Source organism: Sitophilus oryzae, unplaced genomic scaffold (assembly GCF_002938485.1).
Source record: "Sitophilus oryzae breed Bouriz unplaced genomic scaffold, Soryzae_2.0 scaffold_1398_pilon_pilon, whole genome shotgun sequence".
Lineage (NCBI taxonomy): Eukaryota > Metazoa > Arthropoda > Insecta > Coleoptera > Curculionidae > Sitophilus > Sitophilus oryzae.
Genome location: NW_022146057.1, coordinates 1,137,897 through 1,154,119, shown reverse-complemented (window position 1 = coordinate 1,154,119; position 16,223 = coordinate 1,137,897). Strand labels below are relative to the sequence as shown.

At 33.2% G+C, this 16,223-nt stretch overlaps 1 protein-coding gene across 1 annotated transcript in view; it reads right to left on the bottom strand.

Moving 5' to 3' along the window:
- Window positions 1-337: 337 nt before the first annotated feature.
- Window positions 338-16,223, bottom strand: part of LOC115876119 — a gene marked incomplete at its 3' end in the record, with an annotated part of 62,473 nt that continues 46,587 nt past the window's right edge. The window contains exons 2-3 of the mRNA XM_030891811.1: window positions 8,471-8,553; window positions 338-1,087 (exon numbers count right to left, since the gene is read on the bottom strand). Of these exons, the coding sequence (XP_030747671.1) occupies window positions 338-1,087; window positions 8,471-8,537 (817 nt within the window). The remainder of the gene's footprint in view (window positions 1,088-8,470; window positions 8,554-16,223) is intronic.

Below are 16,223 nucleotides of genomic sequence, written 5' to 3'. Positions count from 1 at the left end.
TCATTTCTGGTGAAACAGGAAGTGACCAAAAACAATTGAATACGTCAATCAATCCTAATTGAAGTCATATGTACTGACATACTAAATCTCCTTTTTTCATCTGAAAAAAAAATAAAGCCACTTTTGGCCAGGGGGAGCCACTTTTGAGACGCACCCCGTATATTATTATATGCTAGCCATATAGTAGTATTACATATTATATGCATTCACCCGTGACGATCTTAGGTCCTGTCAAGTATGAAATTGTCCACTTAGGACGTCAGCAATTGTTTAGTTTCGTAATCAATCTAAAGTTAGAGCTCTAACACCAAAAAACTATATATAAATGTAGTCTTACCTGTTGTAAACGCAGCCAGAGGCAACTGCCTAGATATACTCTCAGCAACCTCAGAAGTCAGTCCGTATATACCCAACAGCTCCCTCATAGTATTCATCGCGTAATTCCTCATCTCCGATATCTGATCCGGGCTCAGATTCTGAGACAGCATAGCCGCCTGATCGCTAACGTGAGGCTTACTCAAATTGTGAATCGAAAAACTACTCGGAATCTTACTAGATTCGTTATCTTCTGAGTTCGCTTCTGAATCCTCTTTCGCCTCATCGTTATCTGAAGGCGTCCGATAGTTTTCAGTATTGAAATCGTCCGAGTCCGTGTTTTCCGAGTCTTGCTTCAGTTCTGAGTCATGACTCAGACGTTCGGAAGCCTCTGAGTCGTTTTTGGATCCGCTCAGATCCATCGGAATGAAACCTGAATCTTGAACGACTCTTCTCGGCCCAGCAATGGGTTTTCTGCGTCTCACGTTGTTATTCACATTGTTATTTTCGTGAAATTCGCTCAGATTCAGAACGCCTTCGTCTTCTGAGAGCACGTTCTGAGAGCATCTGGGTTTGAAGTTTTTTCGTTTGTTTCGTTTGGGTTCTGAGCTGGTTAGGGTGCTTTTGGGCGAGGTCGGCGTGTAATTGTGTGTTTCCTGTTCTGAGTCGCTGGAGTTCTGAGGGTCGGAGTAAGGGGTGGTGTGCGAGAAGGGGTGCCTGTGGTGGTAGGTATCCATGGGTTCGGGGTGGGCGAGTTTTAGGGTCACTGCATCTGTAAGAGAAAACAAATTTAGTAAAATATGAAATTGTCATCAACTGTCTGCAAAGATTTAAATCAACTTGATTTAAACCAACGGATTTTTTATTTTCATCTCAATCTCTCATCATCAAAAATTTTACGAATATTTCCGCATGGAGAAAGAAACGTTGAAGTATATTTTCAACAAAATTGAAAACCGTTTAAAGAAAATGTGCAATTTTCAAAATAAACTAGTCAAAACGAATTAGGGATCACTTTGATAAATTTCGTTTAAACAAAGAAAATATATTTATTCAAACATAACTTTGGCAATATGTTCCTTAGGAATTAAGTTTAAATCATGTTTAAATGTAGTGTATGCACCTTGATGTTCATGACGAGAAAAATTGTCAAACTGCTGAAAATTGTATGTTTATTACGTTATGAATGACTACAATAATATGCATCGAAAACAATGCTATTATATATATATATTATATTATATATAGCTATTATATATAATAACATTTTTTATCTTAATTTATTATTAACCACGATTCTGCTTAAACTGCTTGACGTAAAAAGTTTATTTTCGGCAAACGGATTTTTCCAAAGTCAAATTCCAACGAGATGAAACTACCCCTCACATATTTCCAAGTTATATAATAATATCGCCATATTGTTTTTTCTCATGCTGACATAAATGTGAGAAAATTTTATCCAGTTTTTATGTTAATGGAAATTCTTGCTTTGCTTTATCATCACCATTACAAATGATTAATTCGACGCGAACGAAGTCGCGGGTACACGCTAGTAGTTAAAATAAAACAGCCGTATATCTATCAACAATAAAAACAAATAAACTTGGCGGTCATCTAAAAGGAAGGGTTATAGAAAAAATTGTATTCCGAGTATATAGAAATAAAAACCTTTAGAAAAATCTTAAAAATGCCTAATAACTCGGACCCGGGCATAAAACACCCAACAATGGCGGCCCAAAGGCAAAAAGACCCGTCGGGATGATTCCGCGAACTTAAATTTTAATTATTTCTGCTCAGGGCCCCGGGCCCGCCGAAATTCTTGCAAGTTTTTATTAAAATTTGTTAAAACGGGCACGATCGGTTCGGACGGCCGCAAATATTTTGCGTAAAAACGACGGCCAGACAGAATTTTCGCCAGTTTGGCAGAGAGGGCTGCCGATATTTTTGTTGTCTAGAAATTTCAGAAATCCTCTCTCGTTCCTTTTTTTATAAAGCGTGTAGTTTTTATCTGACGGAAGATGAGACGTCGTGTCGGGAGCTTAATTCTTTTAGCAAGAATATTAGACCGTGTTTGAAGACGTTTAAAAGCAAATGCAAGAAAAATGTTAAGGAGCGATTACTGGTTAAAATAAACAGTAGGTACTTTGTTATAAAAACTTTGGGTCAATAGTTAAGAGTCGATTTCACTAGTCCGAAAAAGTAGCAAAATAAGCGTTCGGCGTTTTAATTTTTTAATTTAACGTTTTATGTCAAACTGGCTAGGTATTTGTACATAAATGAAGAAGGAAATTAAAGATAAATGTTTATACTATATCCGTATTGTAGCATATTTTTAGACAACTTCTTTATGTTTAAGATTTTGATGGTCAAACATCAATAAAATATTCCTTATTTTTGGACTAAATTTTCTCGAGAATAAAGACATAATTTAAAATTCCGTTACAATACGGAAATAGATTGAAATTTTGTGATTACAGTGATATATAATTTATATATATGGTTTTGTAACAAATTGCTCGCTATTTTATGGCAAATGCTGAAGCAAATCTTAATCAAGCCTTAATGAAAGCACGTGTGTTTGGAATTTTGGATGTGGCTTAATACGACAGGATCGGGCTAAGCCTTAGGCAAATTTCTGAAATATAATATACAGGGTGTTTCAAAACAAATGCGAAAAACTTCAGGGGGTGATTCCTTGTTCAAAATAAAGGGTAGTTTGCTTCATAAACGTTGGGTCAAAAGTCAACCATTAGGGAGATATCGCGGTACAAAGATGGCGGAAAAATAATGTTCTTATTTTTTATCTTGAAAACGAAAAGAGATAGACTAATGAAATTTTATGGAAGCATTACTGTTATGAAAACACACTTTCTGGTAATTTTTTCACTCTTTTAAAATGAGTGGAAGGGGTTGAAATAAACTATCCCTATCATTCTTTTTAACGAAATTTAAAGAAAAATCTTATCAAACACATGCAAAAATTAATTTGGATAGCTTAGTTTGTTTAGAAACTTTTTTATCTCTTGTGTTTTTTTGATAAAACTCACCGATTTGAAATTAAAAAATAAAATGTAAAGCATTACATGTCAGGACTAAAAATATTTTTAGATTAAGAATCTAGTGATAATAATGATAATAATAATAACCTAGATAATAACGTATTGCAGTAGGGTAATGTCAAATAAAACAATATTAGAAACATCTTAAAAGTGACAGCGGCCGACTAGATTTTTTCCTAAAAAATTACAGCTACCCACTAGATTCTTTATCTAAAAATGTTTTTGCCATGACATGTAATGCTTTACATTTTATTTTTTAATTTCAAATCGGTGAGTTTTATCAAAAAAACACAAGAGATAAAAAGTTTCTAAATAAACTAAACTATCAAAATTATTTTTTTTGCATGTGTTTGATAAGATTTTTCTTTAAATTTCATTAACAAGAATGATAGGGGTGGTTTATTTCAACCCCTTCCACTCATTTTAAAAAGTGAAAAAATTACCAGAAAGTGTGTTTTCATAACATAATGCTTCCGTAAATTTCATTAGTCTATCTCTTTCGTTTTCTAGATAAAAAATAAAAACATTATTTTTCCGCCATCTTTGTACCGCGATATCTCCCTAATGGTTGACTTTTGACCCAACGTTTATAAAGCAAACTACCCTTTATTTTGAACAAGGAATCACCCCCTGAAGTTTTTCGCATTTGTTTTGAAACACCCTGTATATTTCCTTCGGCCACACACCCGCTTTACCCAACCCCTGAGAGCGACCCGAAAGTACAGCGTAATAGACTCTTTAGTAAAGAGTAGATAGATAGTAGACTAGTAAAGAGTCTTTACTAGTCTACTATCCTTTTTATAGAGTAAACCGTTGCACTGGTGTATTTTGGTCTACAACCTTCATCACCGACATCTTACCACTTTTCCTCTCATGTGTCGTGTCATGGCTTTGAATTTTTACTCCCATCGCGCGTAAAGAAGATTCACTTCAAAAATAAAATAAAAATCATTACGTGTGGGTAAAATGAAGAAGATATATAGAACTTAATATTTTTAGAAAAGACGCTGCTATAATGGAAACGGAAATGTAGCCATATGGGTATCCCGCTAAACGGCAACACCAAGGCAACATCATCTAGACAATAAGTTTTGCAGACGACTAAGTAGTACTGGTGCAAGACTCCGACGATCTCGAATTCTTTCGAACCAGAAAGCTAATTGAAGAATATAGCAAATGGGAATTGGAAGTGAATTTAGATAAGATAAAATTATAAATACTTGGGAGTCAAAATTTCAAGGGATGGCACTCTTGATAAAGCCATTAGGAACAGAAACGTTCAGGCTAAATGGCGTCTTGTGGGATAGTAACATCTCGAAATCCAATAAACGTCCAATATACAGCACAATGGTTAAAATCATCGTATGGCACCGAGGTATGGCAACTAAAAGATAATAAGGCCTTGCGCACCCTGGAAGCGACAGAAATGGATTTCTGGAGACAGCAGGTAAATCCAGAAGAGAAAGTATGTACGAACAACAGATTTCGAGGAATTATTGGAGTCAATCGAACAATAGCTGACGACATATGAACGAAATAATTAATATGGTATGGCCGCGTACAAAGAATGTCAGAGGAGCTTCCAAAACAGATCCTCAACTGGACACCAGCGGAACGACGAAAAAGGGGTAGACCACGCAAAGGCTGGAGAGAAGGAATAGACAATAAGCTAAAAGAACGAGAGCTTATTGAAGACGACCTCTGCGATTGATATATATGTTACAGTAAAAGTTGGAAATCAGTGATTGTTGACAATTACTAGTAATAGCTCACATTCACTGATTTGCTAAGACTACGCCAGTAAAAGTTCAACAGCTATTTTTAAAACTAACTTTTACTGGTGAATGCTTAGCATTCCCTGGACAAAAGCAGTAAGTTTGAAAGATTCAGTTAGCGCGGTTGCCACATGTTGTAAAATATAAGGATAAATAAGGATAAGTTGTGAATAATAGGCAATATAAGGATAATATTAAATTAGGCTAAACATTGGCAATGTTGACAGACATCTGGCGTAAATTCGCATTGTTTTTTTTTGTGGTTATGTATATAATTGTTTTGTTATCGTTGTAAAAAGTGCTGTGCGGTATTTTCCCTATGAAAGAAATTTTCTGTGAAAAATTAAGGCAAACTAGGCACTCCCAAGAATGTAATAGTACTTGTTTTCCTTTTTTTACAATATAATGAAATCAGGGCAAGAGGAAAATATATTAAGGAGCCTTTGTGTGACTATATGAACTTATTATAAATTATTATTATATTATTAGTGTATTGCTTATTATTCGGGCATACTTTATTTTGTCCACGATTGAAGAACTTTATTAAAAAACACCTTGTACCAATAAGTAATCTTATGTTTATGAATGTTTTTTTTAATTGTTTTGTACACTTCAAAATGTTTAATATGTTTTCTCCTTTAATATTTTTAAAAGGTTATGTCGTTATTTTCTATAATTTTTAATAAATATACTAAAGAAGTAAATTGTAATTTTGAAATATGTGGATCAGCTTGAATATTTAGGTGATCTAATATTCTTAAAAGTTTTATTTGTTCTAAGTTCCAAGAACATTCTTCCTCGTCACACTCGCTACTACAATGGAATAACTTTTACTGGCAACCTTTAGTAAATGTTACTTTCACTAGTGAATGTTAGAAATCACTAGGAAAAGTCGACAAATCTCTTTAAGATACCACATTCACTGGTCCAATGCGTAATTGTTAGCATTTCGTAGTGAATGTTAACAATCACTGAATTTCCGACTTTTACTGTAACATATATAAAATGAAGGTGAAATCGATGAAAATAAAAAGAGTCATAGATCTTGAGGACACAAATTAATATATATAAAGATAATTGAATATACATTTTTCCGACATAAGTTACCAACCTCCAAATAAGTCTTTGGCATATATTAATGCGAAAAAAGCTAGAGAAAAATTTTGGCCCCCCATATTTTGACATATAATACTCTTCTGTATACGCTGAAAAGTCTTCTTCTTCGTGCCGTTGAACGAATATAAATATAATTATAGCACCTCTCGGTCACTCGTCTCTCAAATAAACAGCCTGCCTGCCGGCCTCCGGTCACTTTCCTGCTGCAACTTTTTCTGTCAATAACAAATTCGACGACGGACGCACTGTTTGTCCAGCACTTAGACTGTCCCGGCTCTCCACATTTTATTATTTAACAAAAATGCGTCGATTCACCGTTAACCAAACGAAAAGTGGCCGAGCGCTGCTGTTTGCTCCTTTTTAACCATTTTAACACCTCTTTTTAACTGAATTTTCCGTAAGTGTGCTCTCTTGGCCGGTTCGAAAAATGCATCCTATAACCAGTTTGCTCCGACGGATACATAATTAAGAGATGTTTGGTAAGAAAACATAAAAAGGTCCCGGAAAAGAAAATATGAAGTAGGATTTAAACTAACTCAAAATAAGTTTGTTAGGTCTGTTACACATTATTATGTTACAGTAAAGCTTCATTCAGGACCTGGAAATTAGTGGAATCTACCGGAAATTAGTGGAACGATCATTTACATATTAATCAGCCTTACATGATTTGTTCTCTTAATATCTCCGGTTAGAGAGAATATAGAAAGTTGCGGTTTGGCGCTGATATTTTGGAAATGTTGTGCTCTATTTATCTGTGTAAAGAGAAATACAGCCTCCTATTTAATTTTTTTACGCAAAAGCGCAATATCTGTTTTGATGTCAAACAGCGCCCTCTAGCTACCACGAAAAAAATTGTGGAAACAAAATTTATACTGGAGATCATTAAGGTAGAAAAGCTCTTTTACACGAGCCCTAATTTGTTTAAATCGCATAGCCTAAACCAGAGTTCTCCTTATTTTAATAAAAGCAAGTTTAACCTTCCCCCACCACTTTATTTTATGAGATAGAGCAAAATACTTTATATCAAAAAAATTACAAATTTCTCGATGATTACAATATTAATATTTAAAATACCTGTTCACCTGCATATTTTTGAGAAAAACCCTGTTTTCTGATTGTCTATTAGAGAAACGCCCCCTAGCGAGCATTTCTCGAACTTGAAAATAATTTCCAGCGATTTCTCTTGATCGATTTACTTATTAGAATTTTTTTCCCAAAGTTATATGATAAGTAGTTTCTGAGATACAGCCGGCGTCCATTCTTAGTTGGCCACCTCGTACGTATATGATCAATCGTGCTGAAGCCGCTTCTAAAGCCGTATACGTATACGTGTAATTCAATCAGGTACTTTGTGACAACTTTTTGCAACTTTTAGCTTTATTTTAAATTAAGATTTAGAGTTATAGTCTATTTTTATTACTCATGCGGGGAAAGTAGTATCTTTTCGCTTTCTTTTGGAGTCGAAAAGACGCTAATTGCCCACTTCACAATTACCACAATAGTTTTGAGCAAATTTAATGTCGATTTGAGTGCGACAAGTAAACTTCTCGCACCCAAATTTTCATTGGCACGCACAAATTGACAAGTAAAAAAGACAGTCTCGAAGTGTCAATATTAAAGAAGTGAGGTTGACATTTAAATATTTTTTTTATTTTTTGTTTATTTTATTAGGTTGCTTTTTAATATGTGTCTTTTGTTATATTTCATCATGTAAACAAATTATTAAACACCATTATGAAGAAGCAATGTTAAAATTCCTTCATTTTCTCCTCTAAAATTCGAGTTAAAAATTTGAAGTTTTTAATGTCACTTTCTGCATTCATCTATGGTGTTGTAGAGGGCATCTATGGGCTAGAGCGAATGAGCGCACTCGCTTTGCTCGTGCGCTCAACTTCGCTCTCGTGGGCAATCGACAACTTTTCGCACTAGTTGCACAATATACTATTATGTTACGTTATTAGATATCAGGGGCGGATACAGGAATTTATTTTAGGGGGGGGGGCAAATAAAAAAAATTATGTAGAATATGCTTTTTAGGGCGCCATTTTCAATCCAAAAGGCTAATATTTAACCCAACTTAGAGATTTTAGGGGGTGCCAGGGCCCCATGGGCCCCCCCTCTGAATCCGCCACTGTATTAGTATATTATGTTATATTATCCATTTTATTTATAGTTAATAAACATCCATATTATTGTTAGTATTACCTGTATTCAAGCCATAGGAATTTGGTGACAGAATTCCAGATGTTACAGTAGCCATGGTTGACAACATAAAAACGGCAACATTCCTGAAAAGAAAAATGCATTAATTAGTATTTTAAGTGCCTATTTAAGCCTTATGGGTATGTTTACTATAGTAAATATATTATTACATAGTCTAAAACTAGTCCATAGTCCAAGTTTTTAAAAAATAAAATTAAAAATCCATGGTTAATGCTGCATTCTCTGGCACGTCACTGGCCATATAGTTTAGTGACATTTGGTAACAATTTTAGTCCTGGTGATATTGTCCGTTGGTGATTGTTGTAAGCGAACTCTAATGTATTCTGTATGGTAAGGAACTGATCTTTCACGGTATATTGACAACGCCCGCCATAAGCCGTATAAATACTTAATTTTCTAAACTGTTTTACTTTGAGATTTTACTCTATTTTATTATGCTTAAAATTTACTGCCGACCGGTTCTCTGATTGTAAACTTTAACGGCCGCTCCGCGATAAATTGTCGTCAGTTTTCACAACACGACCGTCTTACATCCCGTTAACGATATTTTTGTCCGAAGGGAATGATATTTCTCCAACAAATGATAATATTGATTATCGATTTCCATCAATAAATCTATTAGAGTCCATCAATAAATCTATTACACTATAAAATTTCTTTGCCAAAGATTTTATTTGAAAGATATTTTATGACTAACCTAACATTATCAATTTTTTTATCAAATATCTTTTATTATAAGAGATCTTTGATAGTGTAATAGTAGCCTAGTAATAGTGTTGGGTGCCAGGCCACAGCAATGTGGTGGGCAAGCAGATAGACTCGCCAAAGAGGCCAGGGGAGAGGCCGTGGCAGTGACCCACCACTTGTGACGATCAACACACTGAAGGAAGCTATAGGAACTGCCATCAAGGCCAAGCAGCAAGAGACGTGGCAACACCGTGAGGACTGCGCTACTGCTCGAAGACTATGGCCAGTGGTAGATAGTAAAAAGACAAAACAACTACTAGAGCACAAAAGGAACCTAGTACGCATAGGTGTCGTCACTGGAAGTTGCCACACGGGGGTAAACCTCGTGAGATGGAAAATTTCCAACGACGACTACTGCACAGAATGCGGAGAGGAAGAAGAAACCATAGAGCATCTGCTGTGCCACTGTCCGGCACTGGAATAGCGACGCTTTAAAACTTTAGGGCAAGTTTTTTGGAGGGACTAGAGGCAGCAGCAGAAGCTAACATCAGCAACATCGGGAACTTTGCAAAGAGCTGGAAGTGCTTTAACGCAAAGAAAGAATGAAAAGAAGGTTTGGTACAACAATACGGGTGTATCACAATGGGTCCAAGGCCTCCGAGTGAGGGATCAAACATGATCCCAAACCCCAGCAAGCTAACCTAACCATAGTAGCCTAAAACAACACAGTTTATATACAGTTCATACAAAATAAACCTTTAGTCACGTGATTAAGCTTGACCGGCACAGCGTTGCCCATTTTTATGTATTTTCTTTTAATCAAAATATTTTGGGAAACAAAAATAAAATAATTATAAATATATAAACAGTTATTATTTATATCAACAAAACTCACCTCCTCAACAGCACTTAAGGGTGATAAAAGGCCATTACTACCGCTTTCCCGTTCAAAATATTCAAAATATCGTAATAAATAAAGTTGCGATGAGTTTTTTACGGCTACTAAGCAATCTTGAACACTTCGCACTAAAAGAGGTTCAACTGCAAGGTCTGCTAGTAAACATTTTTAAACTTAAAGTATCACAATACTATTTATTTAAACAAATTATTAAAGCGTCAAAACGAACTACAATGTCAGGAAATAAATAAATAAATGCGGCAACTTGACAGTTTAACAGCGACAATAACACCTGCTACAACCTGCCTTTATTATCTATATTTGTTTGCAACAATATTTTTTTTATTTTTCATTCGTCGTCTAAAAAAAAGTTTAATAATTAATCGTGTACAAGTTTTATTTTATAGCCTCCATTGGTTAATTTAAAAAGGGAAGTAATGCAATTGCGTAAAGGTAAACAAGGATTTAAAAGTTATTCAAAACAAATTAAGTTAATTTAGATTAAATGGTATTTTATATGGAGAGGAATCTTTTACCAATCCCTGTACATTTAGGTAGTGAGATAAAATTTGGTAACGTGGTGTAGTTTTTCACCCTAGAACTTTTATTAATAACTTTTCATCGTATTTTTACATATACAAGTACTTTGTTCTTAGCGTTTTCCATAGTTTTTAAACTTTTTAACACTCGGTATATACATTTGTAAAAATAATATACCTGTTGGTCGTTTAAGCTCAAGCAGGAGTTTTTATGAAGAATAACTTTTTTTCATAAACCCACGAATAAAAAAGTTTTCCCTCTTTGGGAGTCAATCCGTGAACACACTGTATGTATTATCATAGAAAAAATAAAAAATAAATCCTTAAAAGCTTACGTATGTATTAAATGTATTTCCAAAAGAAGTTATATTAAATCTGTGATCTTATTTCGAAAGATATACCGTATATTGCTGCGCAACATCTGTGCAAAAAGTCACTGTGGGTCGTAGGAACTGCGCAAACATTAAAACGAAAGAAAAAGGCGATTTTATTGAAAATATGATTTAAAACGACGCCATACCTTAAGGTAATGGCTGTAAATGGCCGATTTTATGCCTTATATGTTTTAATACCACTGTTACTTTGGATTTTTTGCCTGATTTCGAAATTGTTACATTGTTCTTAATCTTAATCGGACCAGTTCAGTTGTGAGAACATATTTATATTTTTTTAGGATATCTTGTTGCTTTGATATTTTCTATGTTTATAATATATTATTGTCTCTTAGCATATTTTGTGAAGTTAATAAATGTAGACTGAAAAAAAAATATAAGTAATTTTACAAAAAAAAATATTGATACATTAGCGTATTTTTAATAAGAAACTTAAAAGATATTTTTTCATAGTTTCACAAAAGAATGTAATTTGTCAAAAGAGTTTATTAATATTACACGATTATTACTAAACAATATTATTTTCACAATGAGTGTTGTGAGTTTAAACAATAAATTTAAATCAGAAATACAATCTTAGTAGTAAAATTGCATATCTCTAGACATATACACAAAACTTGTGTGAATTTTGGTGAAACTTCGGGAAAGGTGACTTCTTGTGAAACTGATGCCAATTAAGTAATCGATTGAAAAGGTAGTTACAGGAAAGGCGAAGAACAGTTTAATCTAAGCAGTTTCTTGAACAGGTGGGAGTTTCAGTGCGTGGGTGATTAGTGTTTTTATAATTTAAGGGTAAGTATATTATATTAATTATGTTTATAGGTAGTTTCTGTAAAACATAAAGCCAACTCTCTTAGAAAACACGATCTCCATTTATTATAATTATTTGCGATTTTTTATGTAAACATAATTGTTCCATGATCTCTCTATATCAATATATCTCTAAGTATTATCGTTTATTATTTATTCTTTCAGATTGTGTTTCGGAGGACAAATTTAATAGAGAACCGGAGTAGAGAATTATATACTTCCATAGTCTCTAAGTTGGTAAGTTGACTGTTTATTTGATTAGATACCCTTTTCTTGCATGTTTTTTTTTATTTTGTATTTAATGACAATTTTGTTCCTATTTTGGTTAGGCTCACAATTCCAGTAAGGTTCTTCTAGACAAGAAGAGATGGCAATGAAATATTATAAAAGATAAGCAAAAGATAATATCAAATGTAAAAAAAATATAAAAATTTAATATAAAATGTGCCTGGTTGGAGTCTATCTCACATAGCTCTGCATTCATTTGCCTTATCTATTATACGATTTAAATAATCTGAAACCGGAATAAAACAGTAGAAATAAATAGGTGAAACATTCCGTTGTTTTCGAACGTATACATCGGCGATTATTGCTTCTGAGAAGAAAGTGGTTTTATAAACGATATCTATGTAAAATTATTTGTTTGTTGTTCGAGGTTTTATGGTAGCGAGTGCTATAGGCAATATTTAACATACAGTGTGTAAGAGAGAAACGGATTAAATTCGATATATTAAACTAATTTGGGAGTGGCATTTTTTATTGAGAGATTTTTTAAACAAAAACTTTTTACTTAAAACTTTGTTTTCTACTTTATCTTGTTTTTTGTTATTTTATTTTTTATAATAATTTTTACAACTGTTGTTTGGCCTATCACTAAAAAAATTGGGTGTGCACTATATGCGCCTATTTGAAGTGAAACTCCTTACTAACGTCTATTAATTTGGAGGATTTGAAGATTTAAAAAGTGACATAAATGCTGTTTTAATATAAATATTTTTTTCAATTTATTTCTGTAATCTGTACATTTTCTGTTCCCTCAACAGCCTGCAAATTTTGTGGAATACCACTCAAAATACACATTTTTATGCAAATGCCTATGTAAACGCTTAAATTTATTAGAAGAGAAAAAAGTTTGAACCTAATCAACAATTTGTATTTATAGTGGTTCGCTGTAATGTTGTTAAATTATACGAATACTTTCTCGTTGATTATTGGTTTTAAATATATATGATAATGTCCTCCAATGAAAATGCGAGTTGCTTTTTTAACTCTAATAAGTCTAATTCTGAGCTAGGGAAATGAGCTAAATGCTTTACCTAGACCGTTATTCAGAAGCTACAAACCTATCGATGAAAATATGCATGAAAATTTCACACCTCTACTTTTCAACCAATAACATGCTTTAATGTTGACTAGTTACCATGGCAACTGAAAAAATTTCCGGAAATTTTTTCGAGGCGCCACGAAACTTTAGTGGAAATTCTTTGACAGTTGAAAAGGTAAACATAAGATCTACAATCATAATGTGAATGAACTACAATGTCTATATATTGAAATTAATTGATGCTCACAGCTAGAATTTTTTTGCATTACAGCCGGTGCCGTTCAAAGCCTACTTATTTAAAGCGGGCGAATTTTTATATACTCTATATATCTCGAAGAGGAATCGAGCAAAATATCAAGTGTGTTATATTTTTGGAAAGGTAATTTTAAATTATTTTCAATAAATTAAAAATATACAGGGTGTCCTATATAAAGAATCAAATTTTCTCTTAATAATTCTTAAATTATTAATTTAAAAAAAATTATACTTAAACCATTAAATTCTACGTAAAAAGGTGCTTTGGAAATGTTTTCATAGAAAAGAAAATTTTCAATAGCCAAAAAAGTTACAGTGATTAGTTAAAAATGCACATTTTTGAAAAACACCCTGTAACTCCGAAATGGTAACAAATATCGATGTGCGGTTTTCACCATCATGCTTTTGATGGAAATTGAGCTCCAGACACCGATATTAGTTTTCGTCTATCTCCTATAGAAAAGGGTGTTTCCCTTTAAAAGCGTCGAATTTGACCCATCCTGTACAGTATCAAGTTTATTAGAATACTTTTCTTAACTTTAAATCAATTTTTTTTTGGTGTACGCGCTATCCTTACCACTTTTTTTCTCGCTAGCTCGTGCGTCAAGGTATGGTCAAGGCCATGTCGCGTCGTGTGTCATGGCCTTGAATTTTTACTCCAATCAAAAACGTTAGCCTTTAATAATAATATAAAAAGACGGTTGTTAATCTAATTAAATATAAATGTATATATGACTATCCAATCTATCTTCTTTGATTTGTTTTTCAAGCAACACCCCATAGGTAATATAAAGCTTGTGACTTGGTATTGTAATAAATCCAGACCCTTAAATGTTCGAATTAAAGAACATAAAGATTATTTAAGAAAGGGCGATTTTAACAACACAAAAAATATAATGAAAGAAGCGATAGCCTGTAAAAGAAAGGTAAAAGAGGCTTTTTTAATACAATCTAATAAAGAACATAGGTAATATAAATAAACATAACATGCATACGTAAAAATTAAAAAATAATCATAGAGAAAGTTTAAAGCTTTTTGGTTTTATCTTATTATACAAAATTGTTATCAGATAGTTATTGTTAATTTTGAAGTTTAACTTAATATGTCATTTTAACAGAACGTCAACGGTTTTTATCGGTTTTTATAGATGTATCTGTTTAAAAAAAACTAAAGTGTTCTCGAATAAATTCATTTTAGATATTTAGATATTTTTATTTTTCTACACTTTTCTTTCTTGGTTTTAGGTCAATAAATAATTTTCCTTTTATTTCATCAACTACATTTATTTCATCAACTACATATTAGTTAATAATGTCTTACGGTTCGACCATTTTTTTGGCCTTCATCAGAGTCTACAGATATTTTTATTTATAATTAGATATTTTAAATAGTTTTGTTCTTTGTTCTTTGTGTTTTTTGCTTCCGACGACGAAGTATTCTTTTGTCCGTTAGGCAAATTTGTTTATTAGTAAACCACTGTTGACAATTGGCCTCCATTGGATTAACGCAGTAGTGTTTACAAAAAATAACTATTTTATTTTGTAGATTTTCATGCAGTGGCGAAATACCCATAGGACTTTTTTGGAGAGATGAATCCGCCACAGAGGTATATTTTTTACAATTACATTTTTTACAAATCTCTATGATAATGATATGCTTTACTGATAATAATCTATCCAACGGATTCGTCCAAAATTATCGCGATATTGCTGAAATAATTTACAAAAGATTGTACTTTGATCTGTACAGGGTGGCTCGAATTCGACGCTCATCATTGGGATTTCGGAAACCGTAAGAGATACAGGATCGGTTAAATGGAGGCAAAGTTGCGCAATTTGATGCTCAATAAAATGCCGTATTGCATTTTTTTTGCATAAAATATTCTGGTGATCGAATTTTCTGTACGAAACGTCGGCAAATATCAAAGTGACTATATATATAGTGTTTTAAGACTGATGAAAGGATTTAATTAAATTGAAAAAAAATCAGGTTCGTATTTAAAAAAATTAAGTTGATGATGGTCGCCATCAGAAGCCGAAACGTCAGAGTCGATATTTAATCACACAGAGTTATAGAGCAGAAAAAGTGGCCATGAAAATGTTTTTTTTTTCATTTTAAGTTATCTTAACAAATAAAGCCAGAAAACAATAGAAAACAAATTTGAAAATTTCGTTTTTATTGAGCATCAAATTGCTCGATCCTGTATCTCTTACGGTTTCCGAAATCCCAATGATGAGCGTCGAATTCGAGCCACCCTGTACAATTTTTAACCCAACTAATAACAGAAAACAATACTGACAACTATATTATTCATACAAATTGTTCTAATTTAACAAGATGTGGAACTGTCTCAACCAGGTCACAAATAAAACGTAGGACAACTGGTACTATTTACGATAACCAGGCGGAAAATAGGATGCAATAAAATGTTTTTAATGAAATTTCATAGTTGGTGCCACACCCAGAGCGCGCGCATATTCTGTTGCCTAGAACAATAAGAGATATTTCGTTTTGTCGTATAAATATTTATTAGGCTTAGCGCTTTCAGATTATGCTGAAGAAACGACTGGTAAGGATACTGGCAAGATGTCGACGACTTGCGAGTATGTCCGTGTATGTGCAATATGATACATATTGGTTATTTATTTCAGGAGGTTCTGTTCTAGACTTATTAAGTTTATTTTAAAGATTTCGTCACCTTGCACAAAGAGTAAATTCGACACTGTGGGGACTGTTAGATCACACTAAAATATGTTTTCCTCATCGACGATTTGTTTGATCGGTTCTTTCTTTGCTTCTTCTTCTTCTTTCAGTGCCTATCCTCTATGG